Genomic DNA, 25,039 nt, shown 5'->3' on the forward strand with positions numbered 1-25,039 from the left:
TATTGCAGTAAAATTTCATTTCCAACCGATGCTTACCTCCGTCGTACTCGTATGAGTTGGAACAAACTGTCCCGTAATAGATGTTGAAGACATCAAAAGAGCAAAAGAAAGTTGTCTTCCATGTATAACGATTAAAGTAGAGAACAAATCCATCCGCCATGATTTTATGGATTTGCTTGTAGTTGTAAGAGCTACTATTGATCTGCTCATAAGGGCCAAAATCAGGTGATAGTGATACCCCCGTCCACCAGCTAATGGTGCAAAAATCCCTAACATCCGATGCTGTGGGATCGACCAAAGCATACAAGTTCCAATACGATGAGGTGTTCGAAGAGTACAAGCCCTCAACGCATGAACTGGCAGCGATGTAGAACGGAGAATTAACCGGCTCTGAGCAGTTCACGATGACCACTACACGATCTCTGAGCATGTAGTACGGATTGTTTGGATCGGAACTATTTTGGAAGTTATATAGGGCCTCTAAGTGACGGGGTAAGCAATTATCCTTTTGTAGCCGGTCGTCGACCAATGTGATGTGGTTGGAGGAATAGTTGATAGACCGTACCTGGAATCGACCACCGTGGAAGTATAGAACGGTGTGATTATCTTCACAAGTCAGCTCGTTCTTCAAGTTACCGCATCCCCTCGGATCACTTTTCAGTCGAAACGGGTGGCTTATATTGCGGATGTCACCACAGGATGAAGGGACGCACCGTTGGTTACTCGGCCTGGCATTGCTAGTCATCGCTTGCAGTAGAGCAAGAATGAGTAGCAGCACCTGATAGATATTCATGGAGCTGAGAGCACTGATCATGTTTCTGTTCGTCTTTAGGAGAAGAGAAATTGATAAAGAATTGCTTGGTGTGAGCGTGTGTGTGGAGTAGGCACAATATAAAAGGATTGAAAGGGGTGGAATGGATGGTCCTGATTTGATTGGAGACTTTGGAGTCGCCTTGTACTGTAGAAAATCCCAAGTCAGTCAACGTAACAAATGCATGAAGTCCAGAAAATTGAAACATCAGTGGGTCTAAGACGTTTACAACCATAGAAAATTCAAAACATCTTCACATGGTCTTTGTTTGTCCTCTTCTCTCCACGTGATTGTGGGGTCCACATCGCATATTTTCTTCTTCCTTTTTTTTTCGCTTCTCCCTTCTTCTTCATCATCTTCTTTCTTCGCCGCACGAGTCCCGGTAATGGGCAAACCACCAGCACCGGCCGCGCATCCGCCACACTTAGCCACGCTGGCAACACGGCTTTGCCGACCTAGCTCGCCACCTGTTGCGAATTGAAAACTAACGGGACTTGTAATTTAAGTCCAATGCCAAAAAAAAAAAAAAAAGTTTACATGATTGGATCCGAATATTCGTATTTACTAAAAGAGAAGAGCTAATCCTCAAGCAATCTTTTATAATTGCTAAGATAACTCATAAAGATAAAATCCACTGGCATCTTAATAATAATGATTTGTGGAAGATAGTATCCTATCTGTTAATGTTGATACTTCCATCCATGCCATGCATGCATTGCACGAAATTGAACTAACAACACCCAATAGGCTTTTCGGAAATACAAAAAGGATTTGGATACAGTTGGGATTTACCTCATCCTATGTCAGAAAGTTTCAGTTTATAAGGACAAAAATGTCCAAAAAGTCTCAAATATATTGTACTTTTATCAATTCATTCATAAATATTTCAAATTGAGTCATAACCCATTTTATATTTTGTCAATTGAGTCCGTCAGGTTATATAAAAGCCAGCCGTCCTTCACGTGAGTTCTGATGTAGATAATTTTTAATAATCATTTAATATTTTTCTTCTTTGTTAACAACTTAATGTGAGGGATGAATAAGCAATTTCGAAGAGATTTGTAGTTTATCGATATCTCCCATCAATCATTTCTCAGGCTCTGTTCATGGAAGGTTGACGGTCAAGATCCCAGCGTCCATGCTCCAAATTGCAGCTCCTGTCATCTTCCTCGGGGTTTCCGTTTCCTCACCAATTTTATCCCGTCATTGACCTGGTCAAAGGCCACAACTGGAAACGAATTTGGCTCGAACCTTCTAAAATTGCATTTAGGTTATCATTCTTCCTGCCATTTTCATTAGCAACGTGGCAAAATCGTGGACGTTGGCTTTATAAGAGACACCACCAATACTCTCGAAGAGCAACTCACGGGTCGTAGATTGAAAAGTTTCTCAAGCTGCAGCCAAGTACGGTGTCGTGATTCGAGAGTTTAAGTTTTGCAGGTCCAAAGTCGGACGCTTTTGGAGTATAATTCTCTGTCTGGATGAATATTTTGTGAGGTTTAATATCAAAAATTAGAATTTCAATGTCGAATTAGTGAAATAAAGTTTTTATTTGACTTGGGCAAGGTTGGTGTTGATCTTGGATCGTCATGGGCCAAGCTTGCACAAATTTCATTTTGCGCCAGTCTGATCGATTTTCTGTTCTCTTTAATTTCCCATTTTCGCTTTGCAAATGCTAAGATTATTCGCTTCAAGCAAAATTGCACTTTTGCAACCCAACGTCAAACACGAGGATGTCGCCATATTTTTTTTTTTTTTTTTGGGGTCAGAAACTCGCTTTTCATTGATTAATTAAGAAAAGGATAACATAGAGTTTGTGCTTCTAAACACAAAAGATTTCAAAGAGGAACGGGTGGATTCAAAATCCAGTTCGATGGAAGGGCTTTCCTTCCAAATATTCCACAATACGCCTATGATGAGATCTGGAGAAGGTGAGTCAGCTCTGTTTCGCATATTTTCTAATATCCACTCTTCAATTCTTGAGATTCCTTGTTTGGGCATCCGAATTCTGAGCCGAGGATCTGACCATACAGATTCTCACGAGTAGGTAAGCTATTTTGACGCGCGCTCCATGCGAAAAATCTGATTTTTGGTATGGTTCTGAGATTCCATATCGCTTTCCATAAGGGTTGAGGCGGATGGTAGGAGGAGGAGGCGTGATTGTTGTTCTGGTGAGAAATTGTTGGCTGCATATTGTTGTAGGCATCCTTTACTGAGTACCGACCTACTTTGTTTCCTGTCCATACTAGTGTGTCCTCCTTAGGAATCAAGCTCAGTGGGGATACCCATTATTTCCTCGGCCAAGGGCTCCCCAAACAACGAAGTTACTTTCTGTTCATCCCATTGTTGTTCTCCCTGCACAAATAATTCTGCCACAACTTGGGGGTCGCCTTGATTAGCCGGTCCGCCAATTAATACCTGAGTCAGCCATCTATCTTCTCGAATTTTGATAGTTTTTCCATTACCAACGGCCCGTCTTACTTCTGGATAGATAGTGTCCCTTCCCATCAGCAAACTTTGCCAGCCCCACGAAGGTTGTGGGCTTCTATTTGCATTCTAGAAATTTCCCCTAGGCAAGTAAATTCCTTTAAATATTTGACTCCACAAGGCTGAAGGGGACTCTATTAATCTCCAGGCCTGCTTACCCAACATAGCCTTGTTGAAAGCGATAAGGTCTCTGAATCCAAGTCCTCCCTCCATTTTTCTCAACTTGAGTACCTCCCATTTTTTCCAATGTATGCCCGCCTTCGATTCTTTTTGTTTCCACTAAAAGGAAGCTATCCTTTGTTCTATTGCTTTACATATGGAAATCGGGATCTTGAATATAGACATGGCGTATTGGGGTAGTGCTTGCACAACAGTTTTTATCAGTATTTCCTTCCTGGCCCTGGACATAAGCTTCTATTTCCAACTTTCCAGCTTTATATTTACTCTAGCTAATATCCAAGCAAACATATCTTTTTTCGATTTGCCACAATCCAATGGAATGCCTAGATACTTCCCTGTTTTGTCAAGTATTGGTACCCTCAGCTCCTCCGCCATATTCCTTTTCAAGTCTGGTGGACAGCCACTACTGAAAAAGATTCCCGACTTATTCAAGTTGATGGCTTGTCCCATCGTGAAGCAATATTGATTTAATACCCCTGCTAAATTTTGGCATTTGCTAATTTTTCCATCCAGGAAGAAAATGGCGTCATCGGCGAATAGCAAAAGTGAGAGAGTAGGACAAAACCTATTCAACTTGATTCCCTTGATGCTACCATCTCCTATAGCTTTGTTCATGAGATGAGATAGAGCGTTGGCCATTAAGATGAAAAGATAGGGAGAGAGGGGATCATCTTGTCTAATGCCTCGAGTAGGTTGGAAGTATTGTAGGTGTTCCCCATTGTATTTCACACTGAAGGTGGCTGACGAAATGCATTTCATAACCAGAGCTACCCATTTCTTGCTAAATCCCATCTTAAGCAAATAAGCTCCCAAAAAGTCCCATTCCACCCAGTCGTGTGCCTTTTGCATATCAAGTTTCAGTATTGCCTGGAATTTTCTCTTTCGTTTCCTAACTCTCAACTGATGGAGTACCTCCTGGACTATCAATATGTTATCCTGTATTTGCCATCCACTAACAAAGGCACTTTGTTCCGTTGCAGTGAGTTCTGGCAACCAGGGTTTCAATCGATTTTCCATCACTTTTGAAATTATCTTGTAGCTAACATTGCAAAGACTGATTGGTCTATACTAGCTCAATTCTTTTGCGTTAGGAACTTTTGGAATTAGCGAAATTTGAGTCATGTTAAGCTTCGGGTTGAGTGTACCTGAGTCAAAGAAGCTCTTGACCATATGAAACACATTGAGCTGGATAGTCTCCCAGTGGTGGTGATAGAATTGGCCATTAAAGACGATCCGGACCCGGGGCTTTAGTCGGGGCTATTTGAAAAACAGCCTTTCTCGCTTCTTCCAACGTTATTGGTGCTACCAATTCTTCATTCATTGTTGCCCTAACAGTACTTGGACATTGGTCTAACACAGGTTGGAAATTCCTTGTCCCCTTAGTTGTATACAACCATTGATAGAATTCAGTTATGTGTTGTTTCAGCTCATTGTCCAACCAGCACCAATTCTGTTCATCCACCCTTAACATAGAAATGCTATTCTTCTGCCTTCTTTGAACCGTAGTAGCATGAAAGAATTTGGTGTTTCTATCTCCCCATTTCAGCCAGTTGACTCAAGAGCGCAAACCCCAGTACATCTCTTCCTGTCTCCATAAACTTTCAATTTTCTCCAACACAGCCTGAATGTCCTTTTAACTGAATCGCCTGCAGCCCTGTTTGGGAGTTCCGTTAGTTGTGTTTTTAGTGCTTCTATTTGACGGTATGCATTCGAGAATTTCCTTCGGCTCCAATTCTTTAATGGCTTAGCCACCCTGTCCACTCTACCCGCCACTTCCCCTTGCTGTAAATTCTGGGTACTCCGAGCTTTGGTTACAATCTCATCATATTCCTCATTTTCTAACCAGAAAGATTCAAATCTAAACTCTTTTTTCTGTGACTTGTGGTTTGGGAATAGTGAAACTAGGATTGGACTATGATCGGATCCAATGGCTGGTAGTGCATAAGCTTCTACATTAGAAAAAAGAATCCTCCACTCGAAATTGCTGAGTACCCTGTCTAGTCGTATTTTCACAAGTTCATTCCCATCTCTATTGCTCAACCATGTATAGGCACATTCTTTGCTCTCAATATTCATGAGTGAACAGTCATACAAAAAATCTCGAAAAGCTGCAAGCCTATACTGATCCACATCCCTTCTCCCCACCTTCTCCCAAGAATATAATATCTCATTGAAATCGCCCAAACACACCCAAGGCTGGTTGTTAACGGAATGAATGTTCTTGAGCTGCTGCCATAGTTGTAATCTCTCCCGAAAATTTGTTGATGCATGTAAGAAGGTGATTCTCATCTTCCTCCCACTCCTCGGCTGTTTGCAAACAATATCAATATACTCAGCTGTACTCGTCTCAATACTAAGCGAAGCCTCATCATTCCACAAAAGTGCCCCCAAAAACATTTCCCACTGGATTTACTGTCAACAGGTTCTGAAAGTTAAGACGCTTTCTAATTCGATCCACCGCTGCCTCTTTATTTTTGGTCTCCTTTAGAAATACCATAATGGGCCTTTCTTGAGTCACAATGACTCTCAATGCCTGAATTGTCAAGGGTGTGCCCAACCCTTGACAATTCCAACTTAAAAGCTTCATTTCGTGCCCGGTGGCTTATTTTGGCTAGCCACCATATCCCAATCAAGTCCGTCTTCCGCCATTTGATTGGGTTATCGAAGAGTGGCACTTCATCGAGAGGGTTAGAGGTGGTGCCCTTAGTCTCAAGTGAATTTAGCTTCTCCTTTTTTCTAGAAGTTGCTGAAATCTTCTGCCTATTTAACATCTTCTCATGTGACTCATCAGGAATTCGTGCCAGACTTGGCTCCCCTAGGAGTACAGGGGTTGAGGCAAGAATGGTAATCACACTGCTAATAAAACGCCAAAATCTCCAACAGCTATATACCAGGCAATAGAACAAACACTTGGTGTGCACTCACTCGGCATTCGAAAGGAGCCACTCGGTCACCGGCATCACCGACCACGTACAAGTCGCAACTAAGGAGCATCGCCTTCACTGAAACACAATCGGCAGAGATAGACGACGTGAACGGAACAGATAGTCCTCGTTGCAGTGGCGAGGGAGTTGGCACCTTGCATGAAAAATGGATGAAGAATGGAGGAAATACGTGAAGTTGATGAAATGGAGGAGAGAGCTCCAACAAAGTGGAGCAGTGGACCCCCACTGGGGGAGAGGAGAACTCCCAATGTGGAGATGTAAGCTCTCACGAAGGAGAGAGCGAATTCAAAATCCATAACCGTATGGCCATTATTTCTATAGATGAATTCGATCATGCGCATTATATGACTATTTGCACACACTAGCTCAATTCTTGAGTCACCACAGCCTTTCGGATCACTTTCCATTTGCAAGGGAAAGCTTATGTTCTGAATCTCGCAACAAGATGACACAGGGCAGGATCATCCGTGTATCCGTCCCTCGTAGCACAACAAAAAAGACCAATACATTAGATAGAGGTGTGGAATTGAGGGGAAAATCATGTCCCTCTCAGCCCGTGGGCAATTGAAATTTGGGGCCCGATATGTGGCGAAGGATCAACAAGGATCGAATGTACATTTAATATTGGCGAATGAGAGAGATCTTGAATACCAAGACTTGGGGTCGTCTATTGAAAAGCCCGCTGTCAACTGATTAAAACGAAACCAATCATGTCGAGAACGTTAGAGGAGTAGCGAGGAGGACCCAACATCATCACCATTTCTATATGGCAACAACGCATCACAATTGACAATCCATATATTTAGCCGCCCTACGACGTCATTTCATGTTTTTGGAGAGCTCTTATTAGATAAGTACGTTATCCCAATATTTTCTTGCATCGTTAATACGTTTTGTTTTTCTAAGATGACGCCAAAGCCACCTTAAGAAACAATGCAGACCTCGAATCGAATTGAATCGTGTAAATCAAGAATTGGTTGGATGCTGATATTTAAGGATTGCGAAAGTTCCAATGCGAAGGAAAGAAGAGATATCAAGAAATTGAAAGAATTGTCGACTCTATTCTATTGGTGTATAAGAAAATTCTCTATTACACGTTAGCAAAAAAAGTTGTGAAGTTTTATGGTTCTCTCACTGCCTTTAGGGGAGAATCATAGAACGTGTTCAAAAGTCTGACATATTAGAAGACTTTTCAAATCACCAAAAGACAAAACAAAGTTGTCCTATATAGATTTAGGTTCACTAGGAAAGGAGAATAGTCTTAATGACTCTTTTGGTTATAATTAGATAAAATTACAAAATTTATTTTTAACCTAGAACTTTTTCAATAAAGTATATAATTAATTAAGGTTGGCTTCATCCATATTTAGATTTTTTTTTAGATGAAAAGATACACCTAAAGAACATATATTTTGCGTGCGAGGAGTATAAGTATATATGCTGTCAATTAAAAGTTGCAATTTCTTACATGAAAAATAGTATCAGGAAAGAGATAATACAATAGAGTTGCCTATACATATGGATATTTTCTTTGGAAAACAAATGTAAAAGTCGATATCGAAAGTCCTTGATATCGAGTAATCACACACCGGTAGAACCACGTTCGGTTACTATTAATTGGCATTACTCCTAAATCAGGTACTTAGGGACGAAAATTATCAATCTCCGTCCCTTCCCCACCGTTTTATCCATGCTCTCTTACCAATTTGTTTATCCTTTCGAAGGAGGATGCAAAAGAGAAAAACTAAATGAAATTCAATGACACGACATCATCATAAGCTAGAAGAGGACAATCTCGAAAGTAATCACCGTCAAGCTAAACAAGCCCGAGTCCCTCCCAACATAATACTAGATTGTTGGGAAATATAACAAAAAAGACAAGGCTTTTCCAATTAAACTGTGCTTGATTCTCTAAACATTGTTGGTATCTGGAAAAGGAAAACTAGTGGAGATCATCTCGGCGCTCGATGAAGTTGAGAGTTTTTCTAGTTCCATCTCGAATTTGTCGTTGTTGACTGGCTCATCCCGTGGGTAAATAAGTGGTTTTGGAGGCATTTGAAGTTTACTAATGTCTCCTTCAAGCATTTCTAGGACTTTACTCATTGAAGGTCGATGGTCGGGGTTTAATTGAATACACCAAAGTGTAACTATTAGCATCTTTTTCATCACCTTCCTTTCCTCTTATGCAACTTCCTCCAATTCAACACTTTCTCCTTCGTTGACTTGTTCATAAGCCCACAGGGGAAAATAAATTTGGCTTGAGTGTTCCGCATTTGCATTTATATTCTTCCTTCTACCTGCCATTTCCATGAGCAACATCCCGAAGCTATAGACATCCGCTTTACAAGATACGCCGCCAATGTTTTATATAACAACTCAAGTGCCATATATCCTAAGGTTCCTCTTGCAACATTCAATGATACTGTGCCATGACCAGCAGGATAAAGTCTCGTGAGTCCAAAGCCAGAAACTTTCGAAGTGAAATTCTTGTCTAAAAGAGCGTTGTGAGGTGTTGCGGAAAACGCCAAGGGATGCACAAATTCAAGAGCGAAACAGCTAAGGATGGAAGTAAAATAAGAACGCATGAGACACAATACGTGGAAAATCCAAAACGGGAAAAATCACGAGGAGAAAGGGGGGTTTCACTATCTTCAATACCGTATACAAGTGTACAATCAAAGATCCAAAGATCCGATAAGAAGAAGTGAAAAACAAAGAGTTTCGGGGCAGAAGTAAATGGCTTTGAGGCAGAAGTAAAAACAAGCGTTATAATATGCTATTTGAGATATCTTTTTTATAGCCCCATCTAAGAAACCCTAAAACAAAGTGAATGGTCCAAAATAACCTTATCACTAATTTAAAAGTCAAAAATATAACAAATCTCCACCTTGGCTTCAAATTTTCAGAAGTACGTTTTACCAAACGTCACAAAACCTCTCTCCCTCACCATCAAGAGTGACCACACAAGGCCACTCGGGGAACGATGGAATCGACAACGCACACCCCTAAGCCTACGTGAGCGTACTCGATGTACGAAACAAGGGATGAATGCCACCAACTCCGCCTAAGTAACTCAAACACCGAGAACGCCAACTAAGTCCAAACAATGCTTGAACTTAGTCAAAGGAATTGGTTTGGTCAATATATCTGCCGGATTATCTGTTGTAGGTACTTTCTTTATTGTAACTGTACCCTTAGCAACCTCATAACGCACAAAAAGATAACGAATGTCGATGTGTTTTGTTCTCTAATGATACATCTTGTTCTTGGTCAACTGGATTGCACTTTGGTTATCGCAAAAGATAACAGAGGCTTCCTCCCGCATTATCCCAAGTTATGTAACTAAACGCTTCAACCAAAGAGCTTGCTTTGCTGCTTCTGTTGCTGCCATGTACTCTGCTTCGGTAGTAGATAAATCAACCGTATCCCGCAAAGTTGCTCTCCAACTAACCACAGAGCCACCAAGCGTAAAAACATAACCCGTCAAAAATCTCCTTTTATCGAGATCACCTACATAGTTAGAATCAACGAAGCAAATGTGTATCATGTTTCAAACGAAAAGACGGCTCAATAGGAGAGACCGAACCCCTCGGCCATCATGTTGTGGAGCTCCTTGTATGACAAATTCACAGGATAATACCGATCCCCTTCCCAACTGTGGATGAATGCCATCATGGTTATAGTGCAAGATTTCTTGATGGCTGATGCTCTTGGGTAGGGTAAGCCATAATAAGACCCAAGAAGAGTGTACGAGTACGCCTTCGTTTGCGAAAATTTGGGAGGCATGTCGGCAGGGTGTGCTCCCTCGATAGATGGTTTGGTATCAACATACGAAGAAGAAGCAACGGGCTGTGAGCACTTCACAAAGACCACTAAGTTGTAGGGAGAAGAATGGTAAGGAGTATCACCAAAGTTGGAGCTTGCCAATGAATAACGAGGGAGGGACGAGCAATTACTTTTTTGCAGACCATCGTCAACCACCGTTATGTTGCCTTCAAAGTTATCTTTGTTAACATAGTAACGGTATTTGATAGACTTCACATAATATCGGCCGCTATTGAGATATAGAACTGTGCGGTTATTTTGACAAGTTAGCTCGTACATAGCGAGGCCACAGCCTTTTGGGTCACCTTTCAATCGAAAGAGAAAGCTTATGTTACGGACCTCACCGCAAGATGAAGCAATGTACAAGTGATTCTTCTTTGCACTGCAACTCGTCCCTAGTAATAAAACATGCAATACGAGCAGAAATGCACGATACATCGATATGGAGCAGGGAGAATTAGTCATCTCTCCACTGTTTGATACAAGAATTGAAGTATTAACTTGGCAATTGTGGTGGAGGGCCGGAGGCTCAATAAAGGGATGGGTTATATGATTGACAAAAGAAGTTTTGGGTGGTGGGTGGGTGGGTGTCATCTGTCACTGAATTGTCCATTTCAACGACTAACGCAAAAGTCAAGTCAAGAAATATAAATCGTGAGGACTAAATTATGGATAGCTTTCACATTGATTGGGAAGGAAACTTCTCTGGAGCCACTAAAGTTGATACATTTGGCAAATTGGTTCTCTTAAGGAATCAGCTTTAGTAAGGAAAAATGAAGCATCTCTGTTGGTGTCGTCTTTTGAGAAGCCCAAGTCAAGCAAGGACATCGAAGATGAGAATGTTTTCAGATCTATTTGATTCTCAAAATCATCAATTGGTGTCTCAATCGGGTACAAAAGCGGCTTTGGAGGCAATTGTACTTTATCTGCACCCCTTGTAGCATATGGACGGTGAATCATTAGGGTTCAATTGAATACACCAAGGAGCAACAAGTATCATCTTCATGTTGTCTCTCCATCCTCTTCTGCTACATCCACCGTTTCAACTGTAAGAAAGTCCAATCCAAAAACTTAAAATATTATAATAAAGAGCATATAAGACTCGTTGTTAGGCGATGTGGGACACAACAACATCAACGTCAACTTCCTTTTATTTATAGAGTTTGTCATAAAACCATAAAAAAAAAAAAGAGTAAATTTTGCCCTGAATTTGAATTTAGATTTCTCACTCTACCGGCCACTTGCATCAACCACATTTCAAAACTATAAGCATCAACAACCAATGTTCTTATAAAATACTTCGGTTGTCATATCTCATAGGTTCCTCTTACTGCAGTCAATAACACAACGCCATGATCAATGGGATATAGTTTTGCAAGCCAAAGTGAGAACTTATGGAGTGAAATTTTGATATAGAAGAATGTTGTGAGGCTTGATGTCAAAGCGTAAATTTCGCTTATTGCATCCTCTATTTAGAGACTCTATTTCTAATCACGAGAAGAGAGAATCTCATAATTTTTTCAGCCAAATGAAAAAATATTCATGACTTATAAAATCTTACACAAGATCTTGTTTGGAGTGATCGGAGCAAAAACCAACAAGACGCACCACATTTACTTGTGGATCTTTCCTAGCCATTTCACATTTGAAATCTTGGCCGTAACTTCACTGGCACTTCTAAGTTATTTCTCTATATGCAAAGTCATATCCTCCTTGACTTAGCTTGTGTTTGAAATTTTTTGTTGTCGTTTGAATATCCGAGTAAGAGTATTTTATTCGCAAAAAGTTGTTATGACCTTATGGAAACTCTGAGAGCTAATATTGTTGCGCTGCGATGAGCTGCAAAGCGTATTCCAAATAAATTAACATATATAAAATATCTGTTTAATTGAATGTATTGTTGCATGTTTCGCAGCCCATCCCGTAGAAACACGTGTAGAAAGCAAGGAACTGATTTCGTTAAAGCATGGCTTTACCGAATTGGTTAGAATTCGCATAGAACGATCCAAGGAGAATACGTTCTCCAAACACCAAGAATAGTAAGAAAGGACTAAACAAATCAATCGTCGAGAAGGAGCTAGTTGAATTGCGGTGGAGCTCCAATCACTATCGATTCTAATACCGATTGTCAGGAGTGCCTAACCAGTAGAGGTGTTAAATGAGTGAGTCGAGTCGAGTTTGAGTTAGATCGAATATGGTCTGACCCACATTGACCCATTTAACTTGTTTTGACCCATTTTCATGTAATACAAATTATATTATCCATATCCGACTCGACCTAATCCAAACCCGACCCATACCCGACCTATATAATTTAAATAATTATATAATTAATCACATCATGAAATATTTGTTTCCTAAACCAGACCCATCGTGGCCCGCCCACCACCGCCACTCATCCATCGCCTCCATCGCCCGGCCCCCGCCGCTGCTACCCGACCAGACGTACGTAGACGGTGAACAAATCCTTCACTGACTCATCAGCGTAAAATGATCGTGGAGATTGGATTTCACAAGCACCACAAAATCAATCACGCACACCCCATCCCCTCGTCATGAACGAATTCATGTTGACTGGCGGTTGCGGCAAACTTTCATGCAGTCTCGATTCCAATCACGAACGGAAAGAGCCAGTTGATTCCAATCACAAAAGCAAAAAGCGTGCGTTGACCACAAGTATTCCAGTTCATAAGTCTAGACGAACACGACAACGATCAACATCAAGTCGAAAACAACAATAAACTCCCGACACAACTGCATAAATGCAAAATCATAGCAAAGAAGAGCACCACCAGTGTCGCCAAATCGAGCAGCAACTACGAAGATCAAAGGGAGACCGAACTTACAGTGAACATTGACCAATTATCGATGGCTTGGATATATCAATTACTTCACACCACACTACTTTTTCGAACGTGGGACTTTTCTAACACCACTTCTATGTGCATCTCAACAATGAGTAGATTTCAAGTTAGAAATTTTACAAAACCTTGTTTCTTGATTTGTAAAAGAAATAATGAATAGTACGACTCAACAATAAATTCATACAAATTCATCAATAAATTACGTTTCTAAATTGAGAGGTTCAAGTCCTTTTAATTTATTTGAATCTTAGGCTCCATTTGTTTCACAAAAAATAAGACATTTCTGGAAATATTTTTCAAAAAGTCATTTTCACGGAATGAAAATATTTTCCAATGTTCTGCTAAAGCTTGAAAGTGAATAGGAAAATTTCGCTGTTTGGTATGGAAAATCAAATTTTTCTAGAGAAAATTTACAATTTTTTATTTTCGATTTCCTTTTTTTTTCCTTCCTCTACTGGTCGTCCATCACAGTGACAGTTGGCGATTGGCCACAAACAATGGAGGAGCTTGCCCAAGGCCGGTGAGGTCGAGCCTTATCGGCCTCGGGCAAGATCGAACGAGGTGAAGCCTCGCCCATGGTCGGCGATCGGAGGAAGAAGGAAAAAAAAAATAAAAAAAAAAGAGCAAAGAGAAAAGAGGAGGAAAAATAATTTCATATTTTCAAAAAGAAAAAGATCATTTTCTCCATTTTTGAAGGTATATATTTTATTGATGAAAATTATTTTTTGACTAGTTTATTTTTTATGAACCGAACGTTAGGAAATTCGAAAAAAAAATTCTTGAAATTTGATGAAAAAATCGAAGATTTGGCTTTGGTAATTGTGGCAGAAAAGATCAGTTGGGCCTCATCTGTCTCATTGACATGTCCAAGTCAACAAGTCAGACAAAGTCAAGTCAAGAATACCAAATTACGTGGGACCAACTAAGGGTCTGCATCAGCGGAAATTATGCAGGAATTGGTGTACCCGCAGTCAAGCTTAGCATAACACGGTGGTGGATTAATTTATGGACATATTTCGCATTGATTACGAAGGCAATTTCTCCGCAGTTTCAGAACTCGATTATTGCACGTATAAATTACACGGTATTAGTCTTGTCTAACCTTGTCATTAACTCATCATTTTTTTTTTCTATCAACGAGCATCTTAATAACTTAATGCACTAATTTTTTTTAGTGGTAATTATGTAGAAATTGTTGTACTTGCAATCAAGCTAACATAAGACTGTGGCGGATTAATTCATCAATGGCTTTCACAACAATAGGATGGAAACTTCTCTGCCGTTTCTAGATTTGACGTATTATGGCAAATTGATTCTCTCTCGAAATCAATTTTAAGGTCGCAAAAATTAATTCATTTGAAATTGAACCAAGATCTTTTGGGCTTTCTAGTGTAACAGTCTTAGGACGATTACGGGAATAACAATACATTGTGAGCCACAAATTCTTAAAAAGTATACCCCACAATTTTTTTAAATTATTTGTTATTCTTTTGTGGCTCAAAACAAGTTAATCTAGTAATTATGCTTTTCTAGAATATTGTTCTTACCACTAGCGGCCATTAGGAATTGTTAAAATGTGTCGCACATTCAAATAAATCACCTATCGTGATCAACACTATTGGGCTGATTCCATTCACCCTAAACCGAATCAAAATCCTTTTAAGTGAGGCATCGGGATAGTGTATTTTATTTCAGGCCAATATTCTGTTTATGAAAATAATTATATTCTATTCCATTATCCTCGATTTCTTGTGTCCGTTGTATGTGTACATGAAGATCGATTTCTTGTGTCCATTGTATGCGTATAGAAAGATTCCAAACTTGTCCTTCCAGTTTCAGTTTGGGACAGATTGGACGAGTTAAATCATGACTGTTTTCGAAATTGCTGCTAAGGACTAAGTTGAAATGGTAGATCTTCAAGCAGTTCCTGATTCATGGTGAGATGCAGAAGGAAGAAGTAACGGAGGGGAAAGAAGGGGAGGAAAAAATCTGAAAGGTGGGCCCAATTTGGACACGTGGCAATCAATGAGTGGAGTGTTATTTTGCCTCCATGGCATATCTAACTCACCCAATATTTTCTCCCACGTCCACACAAGGAAACTTGAAGGAGGAGGCAGAGAAGTGCTATAAAAAGGAGGAGAACGCAGAGACAGAGGGCAGGAGAGAGTTCGGAGGGCAACAGACAAGGGGCCTTTTGATGGTTGGTTCTTGAGAGCAAAAAGAAAGAAAAAGTCCTTCAATCGGGAGACAAGGCAGAACCGAGAGAGAGCGCTTTGGGGCTTCTTCGGTCGCCAAGAAAAGAAGAGCAGGAGAGCCAAAGAGAGAGTTCAGTTCGGGAGGAGAGACCAGAGAGAGCTCCTGGTCAGACAAGGCGCAGGGGCCTCGGACAACTGAACCGCCTTGAGGCGGTCGCCGCCATCGCAGCCCGAGGAGACGGTCTCGGGGTGGGCGACGACGGCGACGTGACCAACTTGGAAGATAGCAGCTGCGGAGGACGACCAAGAGAGCTCGATTCCGGAGCTCGTTGATGTCAGAGCGACCTCAAAGAGAGAGAGACCAGCCGGTCCCCGATCAGCGTCCGGCGACGTTCGTTCCTCCTGGTCCGCCGAGTCATCTGACTACCACCCATCCGGGATCAGCCTTTTTTGACCTTGCCGCCCCATGCATCTCGAGGCCGCGTGACGATGGGAGGATCAGTAGTCCTCGCCTCTAATCCGAGTCGAGCTAGTCCAGCAAGGTAGTTTGGGATGAGATGGCGCCATCATGGAGACGGCCTGACCTGTTCGGCGTCGGAATCATTACTGCGGTCAGCGTTGGGGTTGGTGGCTGTAGTTGGCGTCCGTGATGGCCGTTGGTGGTCGACGTTGGCAGTCGGCATCACTGCAGGTGCTCGCGTGACGTCTTTGCGGAGGTGGTGTTGTTCGTGTTACTCCGGTGGAGGCCGTTGACGGTGGCCGGTGATCGAGAATGGTCCCAGCAGTGTCGCTTGGCCCGGAAGAAGACGGAGGCACCCTCAGGTCAGGCCGGCACCAGCGGGAGCTTCATCCATTGAGTCTGCACGCGCGGTGCCTCGTTGACAGGGGACGTCGCGAGGTAGAAGGTGAACAGTAGAGGAGCTGGGTTTGGTCTCTTAAGCTTGGGTTAGTGGGCCTGTGTTAGTATAAATGTAGAGTTTGGGCCGAACGAAGGCCAGGTATGGGTTTGGTCTCCTTGTTGGACCTCTCCTGCTTATTGCCTCTTGAGTTCGGACTGGGCTTGTGTTTCAAGCCCAGTCCGAGCGTGGAACCCTGCCGTGGGCTTGAAGGCCCAGTCCGTGGAGGCCTGGGTTCTGTCTCATCCGGGTCGGGTCGGAGAACCCGACCCGGACCCGGTCCCTTTTAATTTAAAAAATTATTATAAAAAAGTAATAAATAATAAAATAATAAAAAATAGAAAAAAAATTCGAAAATTAAAAAAATTGCAAAAAAATCAGAAAATTTTCAGAAAATTAGAAAATTGTTTTTCATGATCTTTTTACTCCTAATGTGAATTTTAAGCCTTAAATTAGCGTTGATTGAAGATCGATGTCCAATCTAGTCCGATATTGTTGTAATTCGACCTTCGAGTCGGAGTTGTTTGTTTAAATATCGCCGTCATAGATTTGTTCTGCATGTGCTTATCCTGATCTTTATTTGGCATATTTACCTGATTGAGTATTTATTATAACACTGTCTTTTGAAAAATTGCATGTTAATCGCTTTTCCTATCTATTAGGTTAAGGATAAATAGGTAATTGCACGAAATGACAGAAAAACATTAGGCATGACCATTTAGTACTGGTTAGATACCTGATAAGTTTAAAATGATATGCAGAATATATAGTCACCTTAGGGAATATCGATCGGTTATGGACCGAAAGGGCGTTAATTATCTAGTTAGCATAAACAAGTCACCGAATCTAGGAGTTCTGATTATGTGGGAATGGAGATAACACTCCCATGTCTCGATTGATTTCTAGCCGACCCCAATAGGCTAGTGGCGACTCTTAATAGCATTTTAATTTGCTAATCGGTAAAAAGAAATCCAAAGTCATGTGAGGTAGGACTTGGGAGAGTCCAAGCCATTGACCGTTGGTAATACCTCTAAACCCGTCGGACCCTCGGAGGAGCCCGAAGGCGGGTCGCGTCATATACGCTTGAGGGATTATGTGATGAATGATGATGCTGGTGTTTCGCTACTTTTATTTTAAATTTCAGTTCTACGAGAGGAAAGTTCTCGCAGTAAGTGATAAGCTCGTTATAATATTCCAATAAATATCTAGGAACAATTACCAAAAAAAGTTATAAACATATTACAATTGTGTTAATTCAGTCATAATTTTCTTTTTGTTTTTTGCCAATTGAGTCCTAAACCTTTTGTCATTGTGTCAATTCGGTTCATTTGACCGACCAGGTCTGCGAAGACAATTTTTATTAAGATTTCAACATTTTTAAAAAATTTCAATTGTTCTTTTCTATCTTTTCTTTGTTAGGGCCGGCGGGAGGCCGCCGACCACTAGGCGAGGGTTCGCGAGCCTCATGAGGGTCGTGAGCCCTCCCTTGCAGCTTAGAAAAGAAATTTTCCATCAACCAAACCTACTTCTGATCTTTATTGGCGTTCAAGCCTAAACCACCAAAATAGGCGTAGTCACACCACCCAGAGGAAAATAACGTGTTCTCTAGTTTCACACTCATTTTAGAAGGGAAAAAGAAAAAAGAAAATAAACAAAGAAATCAGAAGAAAAAAAGTTCGAAAAAAATAATATACATCGGCGTCGGTTATGCCACATAGAATGTCCAATGTCTACGTTAGTAATTTCGAGCCAAAATTGACCGGATGCACTCAATTGACAAAATATGAAAAAGTTTATGATTCAATTGACAAAATTTAAAAATTTGAGATTGAATTAGTAAAAATGCAACAGGTTTAAGGTTATTTGGATAATTTTTCCCAACTACACACCATCTTACATCTAACTCAACAGAGTAATAAGAGATTCGAAAACAAAGCTCGTAGAGGCACGGAAACTTTTGTGAGTCGACTAGAGGATTTTGGCATTGTAGGCTTTTTTCATTTTTCTTTAATGATCGCAACATGGGTGCTAAAACTTATAAAGATAATGTATTTGAAATCCTAAAATTTTCCGTTTTGTCCATTTAAGTCCCGAGACTCGCCACAAGCATTCTCTTTAATCCTCCCATTAGCACTTTAGGTTATAGTGGATGTACAATTTAAGATTTACTTTTTCATTAATAGGCACGAATGATTGGAAAAAGAAAGCAAAAAACTATGTGTTATTTTTTTTTTTTGGTAAGGTAAGTATGTATATAACTTTTCAAGGCACCAAGTACAAAGAGAGGCCGAACACCAAAACCTCACACCCAACTATACACAGAGGGTGTTGTAGTGGGTGCAAAGGTGTAGCAGCCAACAAAATACAACCAGAATTAGGATAGGACCGAATGGCCAACAATACCGACCAACAGCAACGTATCAAAACGGCTAAACAACAGCCAAAGTAGAAAAGAAGCTTAAGAACAAAAGTCAGCCATTGAAGATGGGAGGTGACAGCCCCCGGTTTATTTGGACACGCCTATTACAAGGGAGATCGAGGACACAATCAAATGAGAGACTCTTGTCTCTTACCGACTTATCAAGGTGCTTGATGATCGCCGGGACAAAAAGAATTTTTTCTCCGAAAAGAATATTATTTCTCTCGATCCGGATGATATGGCAAAGTGCACCAAGAGAGAATCTAACAATAAAACTATGTGTTATTTCAGCCTCTTAGAGCTGACAAAATTGTGAAAGGACACAAGTACATTAAATTTGCAAGTTTCAAGACTTAAATGCACAAAATAAAAGTTTTAAAATTCAAGTGTATTATGGCGACAAGTTTTAAAACTTGTCCCGTAATTTGCCCATTTTCTTTTCATAGTTTAGATTAGGTCTAACTTAACCTCGAAGAACATATGATAGACCCTTCAATATTTTCTCAGAAAATTGATCAATTTTCTGTCAGAGTAAATCTAGCACAAGAAAATGAAAATATGTTGCGGTTGGGGTGTAAAGTAACTACTTGCAAACTGAGTGTCATGCGAGGAAAGATGACTGATTCACACCAAAGTCAAAAAGAAAACTCTCAAGCATAGAGAAGGCAGTGTACGCTGAACTGGATTAGCTAGAATTCACATAAGCGGAACATAATAGCGTATGCTTCCCAAAGAATGTCCGAGCTTAAGAAGGGTTACAACACGAAGGAAGATGTAAGAAAGTGAAAAAATATATGAAGTACAATAACACAACACTAACCTAAGAGCTAGACCAAGACAAAATGTAATCACTTGATAAGCTAAACTGGCTTACCTCCCTCCCAAATATAATACTATATTTTGGGGAACAAACCTTTTCCAATCAAACTGTGCATGGTCCTCTAAACATCATTGCTATCTCCAAATGGGAAACTAGCGGAAATTATGGGAGCGCTTGATGAAGTCGAGAATGTTTCTAATTCCATCTCAGCTTTGTCATCATCAACTAGCTCATTTGGTGGGTAAAAAAGCGGTTTTGGAGGCATTTGAATATTACCAATATCTCCTTCAAGCATTTCTAAGACTTTGTTCATCGGGGGCCGATGGTCGGGGATCAATTGTATACACCAAAGTGCAACCATTATCATCTTTTTCCTCAACTTCCTTTCCTCTTCCACAGCCTCTTCCATTTCAATACTTTCTCCTTCATTGACTTTGTCATACACCCACATTGGAAAATAAATTTGGCTCGAGTGTTCCGCATTTGCATTTACATTTTTCCTTCTACCTGCCATTTCCATGAGCAACATCCCGAAGCTATAGACATCCGCTTTATAAGATACACCACCGATGTTTTTGTAGAACAACTCGGGCGCCATATATCCCAAAGTTCCTCTTGCAGCAAGAAGAGAGACTATGCTATGATCAGTGGGGTAAAGTTTCGCGAGTCCAAAATCAGAAACTTTCGGAGTGAAATTCTTGTCTAAAAGAATGTTGTGCGGTTTAATATCAAAGTGTAGTATTTGCATGTCACACCCCCGATGCAAGTATTCAATCCCATTCGCCACCCCAAGAGCGATCTCATATATTTTCTTGTAATCCAGAAACTTATCACCATCCTCGGTGAAAATGTGCTTATCTAAAGATCCATTTGACATGAAATCATACACGAGTGCTTGTTTTGAGCCTTCAAAGCAAAAACCAGTGAGCTGCACCACATTAAAATGGTGAATTCTCCCAATAGTAGCCACTTCACCGATGAAATCTTGGCCATACGTCTTGGACTTCTTCAAAATTTTGATAGCCACTTCGTTGCCGCTTCTGAGCGTTCCTTTGTACACAGAACCATAACCCCCTTCACCTAGCTTGTGCTTAAAGTTTCTGGTGATTTTCTTAATATTCGAGTAAGAGTACCTTATGGGCAAAAAGTTGTTATGAGCTTGCAAGAATTCTTCGATGTTATGGTCCATTGCTAAGTGCCTTCTTCTGTACTTGTAGATTAGAAATATCGCGACAAACGGCATCCCAATAATGAACTTCGCTACACATAAAAGCACTGAAGAAAATTCTGAGAGGTTAGAGATAAAAAAAAATCATAATTATTGCAGGAATAAATAATTGCGGGGTACCTAATAGTATTGTAATATCCCAAGCTGTCCAAAAGGCAATATCGTCTAGGACACCTGTGGAAGGAAGGAATCAATAATGTGAAAAAGAAATTGAAGGAAAAGGATTTTGGAATGCAAAACTCACGAGGAAACAGAGAAGTAGCAGGCTACTCAGTCCAAAAGAATATGAGAAGTGTGATGCGTGCATTTGCAAATAGATGGAAGGAATAAGCTTCAAAGGAAAGAAGGAATGATTTGATATAAGAAACTCATTTTGCATGATTAGCGGTCAACAAATCTAGAGAAACGGTGCTTTTTATTTTTAATGAAAATAATTTTGCTCATCCTATCAACACGTGGATACAATCTTTCAAGGATTGGTAACGAGTGTGTCTTGGATTATTAGTTATGTGACTAATTAAAGAACTAATTAAGAAAATAAAAAAAATGTAAAATCTATGCCAACAAAAAAACTAGTCATGTGGTTGGCCGCACAAGAATCATCTTTTTTTTTTTTCTTTTTACAGTGGGAGATTTAGTCCTTTTGTGGAAAAAAAAAAAGAATAATCTAGACACATGTATACATTGACGTACACTATCATCTATATTTTGACATCATTTTCTTGGATATTAGATATTTCTTTCATTTTCCAGTTTTGAAGAGAAAGTAGCAAGTGAAAGAGTGTCCAGAATCATGCAAAATTACGGTGAAATTTGATGCCATTCGATGCTTACCACCATAATAGAAGTTGGGTCCGCAAACCTGACCTCTGGAGTAGCTATTTGCCAAGCGACGGGAAAGAAAGTATCTACATAAATGAAAGCGGTAATAGAGATCAATGTAGAAAAAGAAAGTTGTCTTCGTCATAGTATAATCATAACCATAGTGGAGAACAAATCCATCGGCCATGATGTTATGGATACGCTCGTAGTTGTAGGAGCTTCTATTAATCTGCTCTTCACCCCCAAAATTATGTGACACCCACGTCCAATACTGAATGGTGCAAAAATCCAGGATATATGATGCTTTCGGATTGACTAAAGCGTACAAGTTCCAATTCGATGACGTGTTGGAAGAGTACGGCCCCTTCACGCATGGACTGGTAGCAATATAGACTGGAGAATCAACCGGCTTTGAGCAATTCACAATGACCAATGTACTTACGTTAAAAGCAGTGCTATTGAACCCATCATACCCCAACACCGAACGATGGGGGAGAGACGAGCGATTATCCCTTTGCAGTCCGTCATCGACGAATTTCACTAGGTGGTTGGAATAATCGATAGATTGCATATAGTATCGGTCGGCCTCAACATATTGAACAAGACGATTATCTTCACAAGCCAACTCAAAATTTGAGATACCACATCTTTTCGGGTCACTCTTCAGTCGAAACGGGAAGCTTATATTGCGAATGTCACCACAGGATGAAGGGAAGCACTGCCGACTACTCTCGACTCCGGAAGTCATGGCTACAAATAGAGCAAGAATGAGGAGCAACACTCGATGAATATTCATGGAGGCGAGAGCATTAATCATGCCTCCGTCTGTCTTTGGGCGAAGAGAAACTGGCAAAGAATTGCTGGGTATGTTTGGAGGAGGTGCAATGGAAAAAGATTGAGAAAAAAAGATTGGACGATCCTTGTTTGAATGGAGACTGAGAGTCGCCTGGTCTTATAGAGAAGCGCAAGTCAATCGAGGGAACAAATGGAATGCAAAGTCAAGAAATCAAAGAGGAGGACCCAAACCGAGGAGGTTTCGTCATTAGAGGAATGGCCGGTGGCCATTCCTATTAGAGACCCCTTTAATCACCTACACATACTCAATGCAAATGTTGGCCATTCCTTTCCATCTTCTTTCTTCACCTGACGTGGATATTTTTTTTATTATAATTTTTTAATACTTTCATAAAGAAATATGATTTTTTTTAATTTTTTTTATATTTTTTCTTTTCTGGTTTCAAGGTTGACAACCCCTACTGTTGCCAGATCTAGCCACCCATGGCCCTCGCCTGGCCATTGTGAGGGCCGTGATGCCCTCACTAGCGGCCATGAGGGCTTCGCAACCCTTCCCGGGGCTCGGCTAGGGTTGCCGGCCCTCGTTAGCTCTCGCCTAGGGGTCAACGACCCATGTCGAACCTAATTCGGCAAATTTGGCGGGACCGTAGGCCTTGAAGCCAAAAAAGGAAAAAAAATTGTCCGGATCGGCGTCGGTTGTGCCACGTAGGACGGTCGGCGTCTACGTCAATGATTTTTGGTGAATGGGACTGAATCGGCAAACATAAAAGGTTTAGGACTGAATTGGAAAAAATGTGAAAGGTTTATAAATTTTTTGATAATTTTGCCTCCACATTTATATCTACCAAAAAGAACAAAATCGGAGGCTCTCTCTCACAAGCAAACGGAATTGTTGCTCCATCTGACTTTTCAACTTCAAGAACTTGCTAGCACTAGCAAAGAACATGCAATTCCGTGACGCACGTGATGACGTGAATAATTTTCGACGTCCTTTGATTCGGCAGCACCACAACAAATAGAGGAGTGGGACATCACCTAAACATGAATCGTAATCGTTCTTTTCAAAGCCCGTGCGTGACCGAAAAAGCACAATGAAAATTGGAGTCTCTGGATTTCCAATTGGACCACGTGGCCACGCGCGATGAGGATATCGAGAAATGATGAGGACAGAAGTCATCACGTGCGTCCATAATTGCAAGGGAATCGTTGAACATCAAATATCAAATACGAACCACTCGATGCACAAAACGAAAATTTTATTACTCAAGTCCAATCGGGTATATAGAGAAGCCCAAGTCAATCAACGGGACAAATGGATGCAAAGTCAAGAAATTAAAGATACGGGGGATATCTGAAGGGATGCATACTGTTAGAATTGTTGAAGCAAAAAAGCAACCCCAAATTAATGGCCATTTTTTTTAATTTTTTTTCTTTTCTTTCTTTTTTTCCCTCCTCCATGGCGCTAGTTAAGAATGCTGCCAATAGAGACAATAACTTTTGTACTTAATGCGTCCTCCATTGTCAAACAACTAACACAAAGTCAAGTCAAGAAATGTAACACGAAGTCTTGTTTCCAACATTTGACAAGTCAGCCATTGTAAAAGCGCGACTCAAAGTCGGGTCGAGGGATCGAAAGTCGGAAATGGCGTGCCATTCCACAGTCCCATGCTTGAAATTTTGCAAAACTTGCGGAAATTCAGGTAGCTACCCATCGACGAAAGCGACGACAGTAAGAGTGCCCTTGAAGTTTGAAAAAATTACATCTATGCCTTTGAATAAAACAGCCACGAGGAATTCTACTGGAAAGCGCCAGTGTTACTACGGAAAATGACGTGCAAGTTCAAGGGATTATGTGGTGAATGACGATGCTGATATTTTCACTACTTGTATTTTGCATTTCGTTTCTACAAGAGGAAAGATCTCTGCAGTAAGTTATAAAATACTCCAACAGATATCTGGGAAAAATTATCAAAAAAATCCTAAACTTATTCCAAGCGTACCAATTTAATCCTAAAAAATTAAAATATAATTAAAAATTGTCCACATCTATGTCAATCGTGCCACGTAAGATTGTCAACGTCCTTGTCGGCGATTTCCGCCCAAAAGCGTCTAGATCGACTCAATTGACAAAATGTTAAAATGTTTATGACTCAATTGGCAATATTAAAAAATTTGTGACTGAATTGGTAAAAGTGCAATAAATTTAAGACTATTTGGACAAATTTTCCCAACTAAATACCATGTCACATCTAACTCAACAGAGTAAAAAAATAAGAAATCCAAAAACAAAGCTCGTGGAGGCACGAGAACTTTTGTGAGTGAGCTAGTGGGTTTTATCATTTTAGTGTTTTTTTTTTTTTTTGCTCTTTTTCATTTAACAATCACAACATGGGTCCTGAAACTTATAAAGGTAAAGTATTTGAAATCCTAAATTTTTTCGTTTTGTCCATTTAACTCCTGAAACTTGGCACAATCAGTCTCTTTAATCCTTCCATTAGCTCTGTTAGGATATAGTGGACGTACAATTTAAGATGTACTTGTGTCCTTTCACAATTTTGTCAGTTCTAACTTCTAAGAGGCTGAAATAACACACAGTTTTTTGTCTTATTAATTTGCAAGTTCAAGACTTAAATGCACAAAATAAGAGTTTTAAAATTCAAGTGCATTATGGTGACAAGTTTTGGAATTTGCCCCGTAATTTTCCCATTTTCTTTTCATATTTTAGATTAGAGCTAACTTAACCTTGAAGAAC

The 25,039-nt window shown here is 40.4% G+C and overlaps 1 protein-coding gene across 3 annotated transcripts in view; it reads right to left on the bottom strand.

Moving 5' to 3' along the window:
- Positions 1 to 25,039, bottom strand: part of LOC115754283 (rust resistance kinase Lr10-like) — an 87,640-nt gene that overhangs the window by 14,603 nt on the left and 47,998 nt on the right. The window contains exons 1-3 of one of the 3 annotated variants that reach the window (XM_048282800.1): positions 21,505 to 22,327; positions 20,791 to 20,844; positions 19,505 to 20,717 (exon numbers count right to left, since the gene is read on the bottom strand). The exons of 1 other annotated variant lie outside the window; for it this stretch is intronic. In XM_048282800.1, the coding sequence (XP_048138757.1) occupies positions 19,564 to 20,717; positions 20,791 to 20,844; positions 21,505 to 22,309 (2,013 nt within the window). In that variant the 5' untranslated portion in view covers positions 22,310 to 22,327 and the 3' untranslated portion in view covers positions 19,505 to 19,563. Of the gene's footprint in view, positions 1 to 19,504; positions 20,718 to 20,790; positions 20,845 to 21,504; positions 22,328 to 25,039 lie in introns of those variants that run through there. One more of the 3 variants, XM_048282799.1, reaches the window with a different exon arrangement.

The sequence above is a fragment of the Rhodamnia argentea genome, chromosome 7, assembly GCF_020921035.1.
Source record: "Rhodamnia argentea isolate NSW1041297 chromosome 7, ASM2092103v1, whole genome shotgun sequence".
Lineage (NCBI taxonomy): Eukaryota > Viridiplantae > Streptophyta > Magnoliopsida > Myrtales > Myrtaceae > Rhodamnia > Rhodamnia argentea.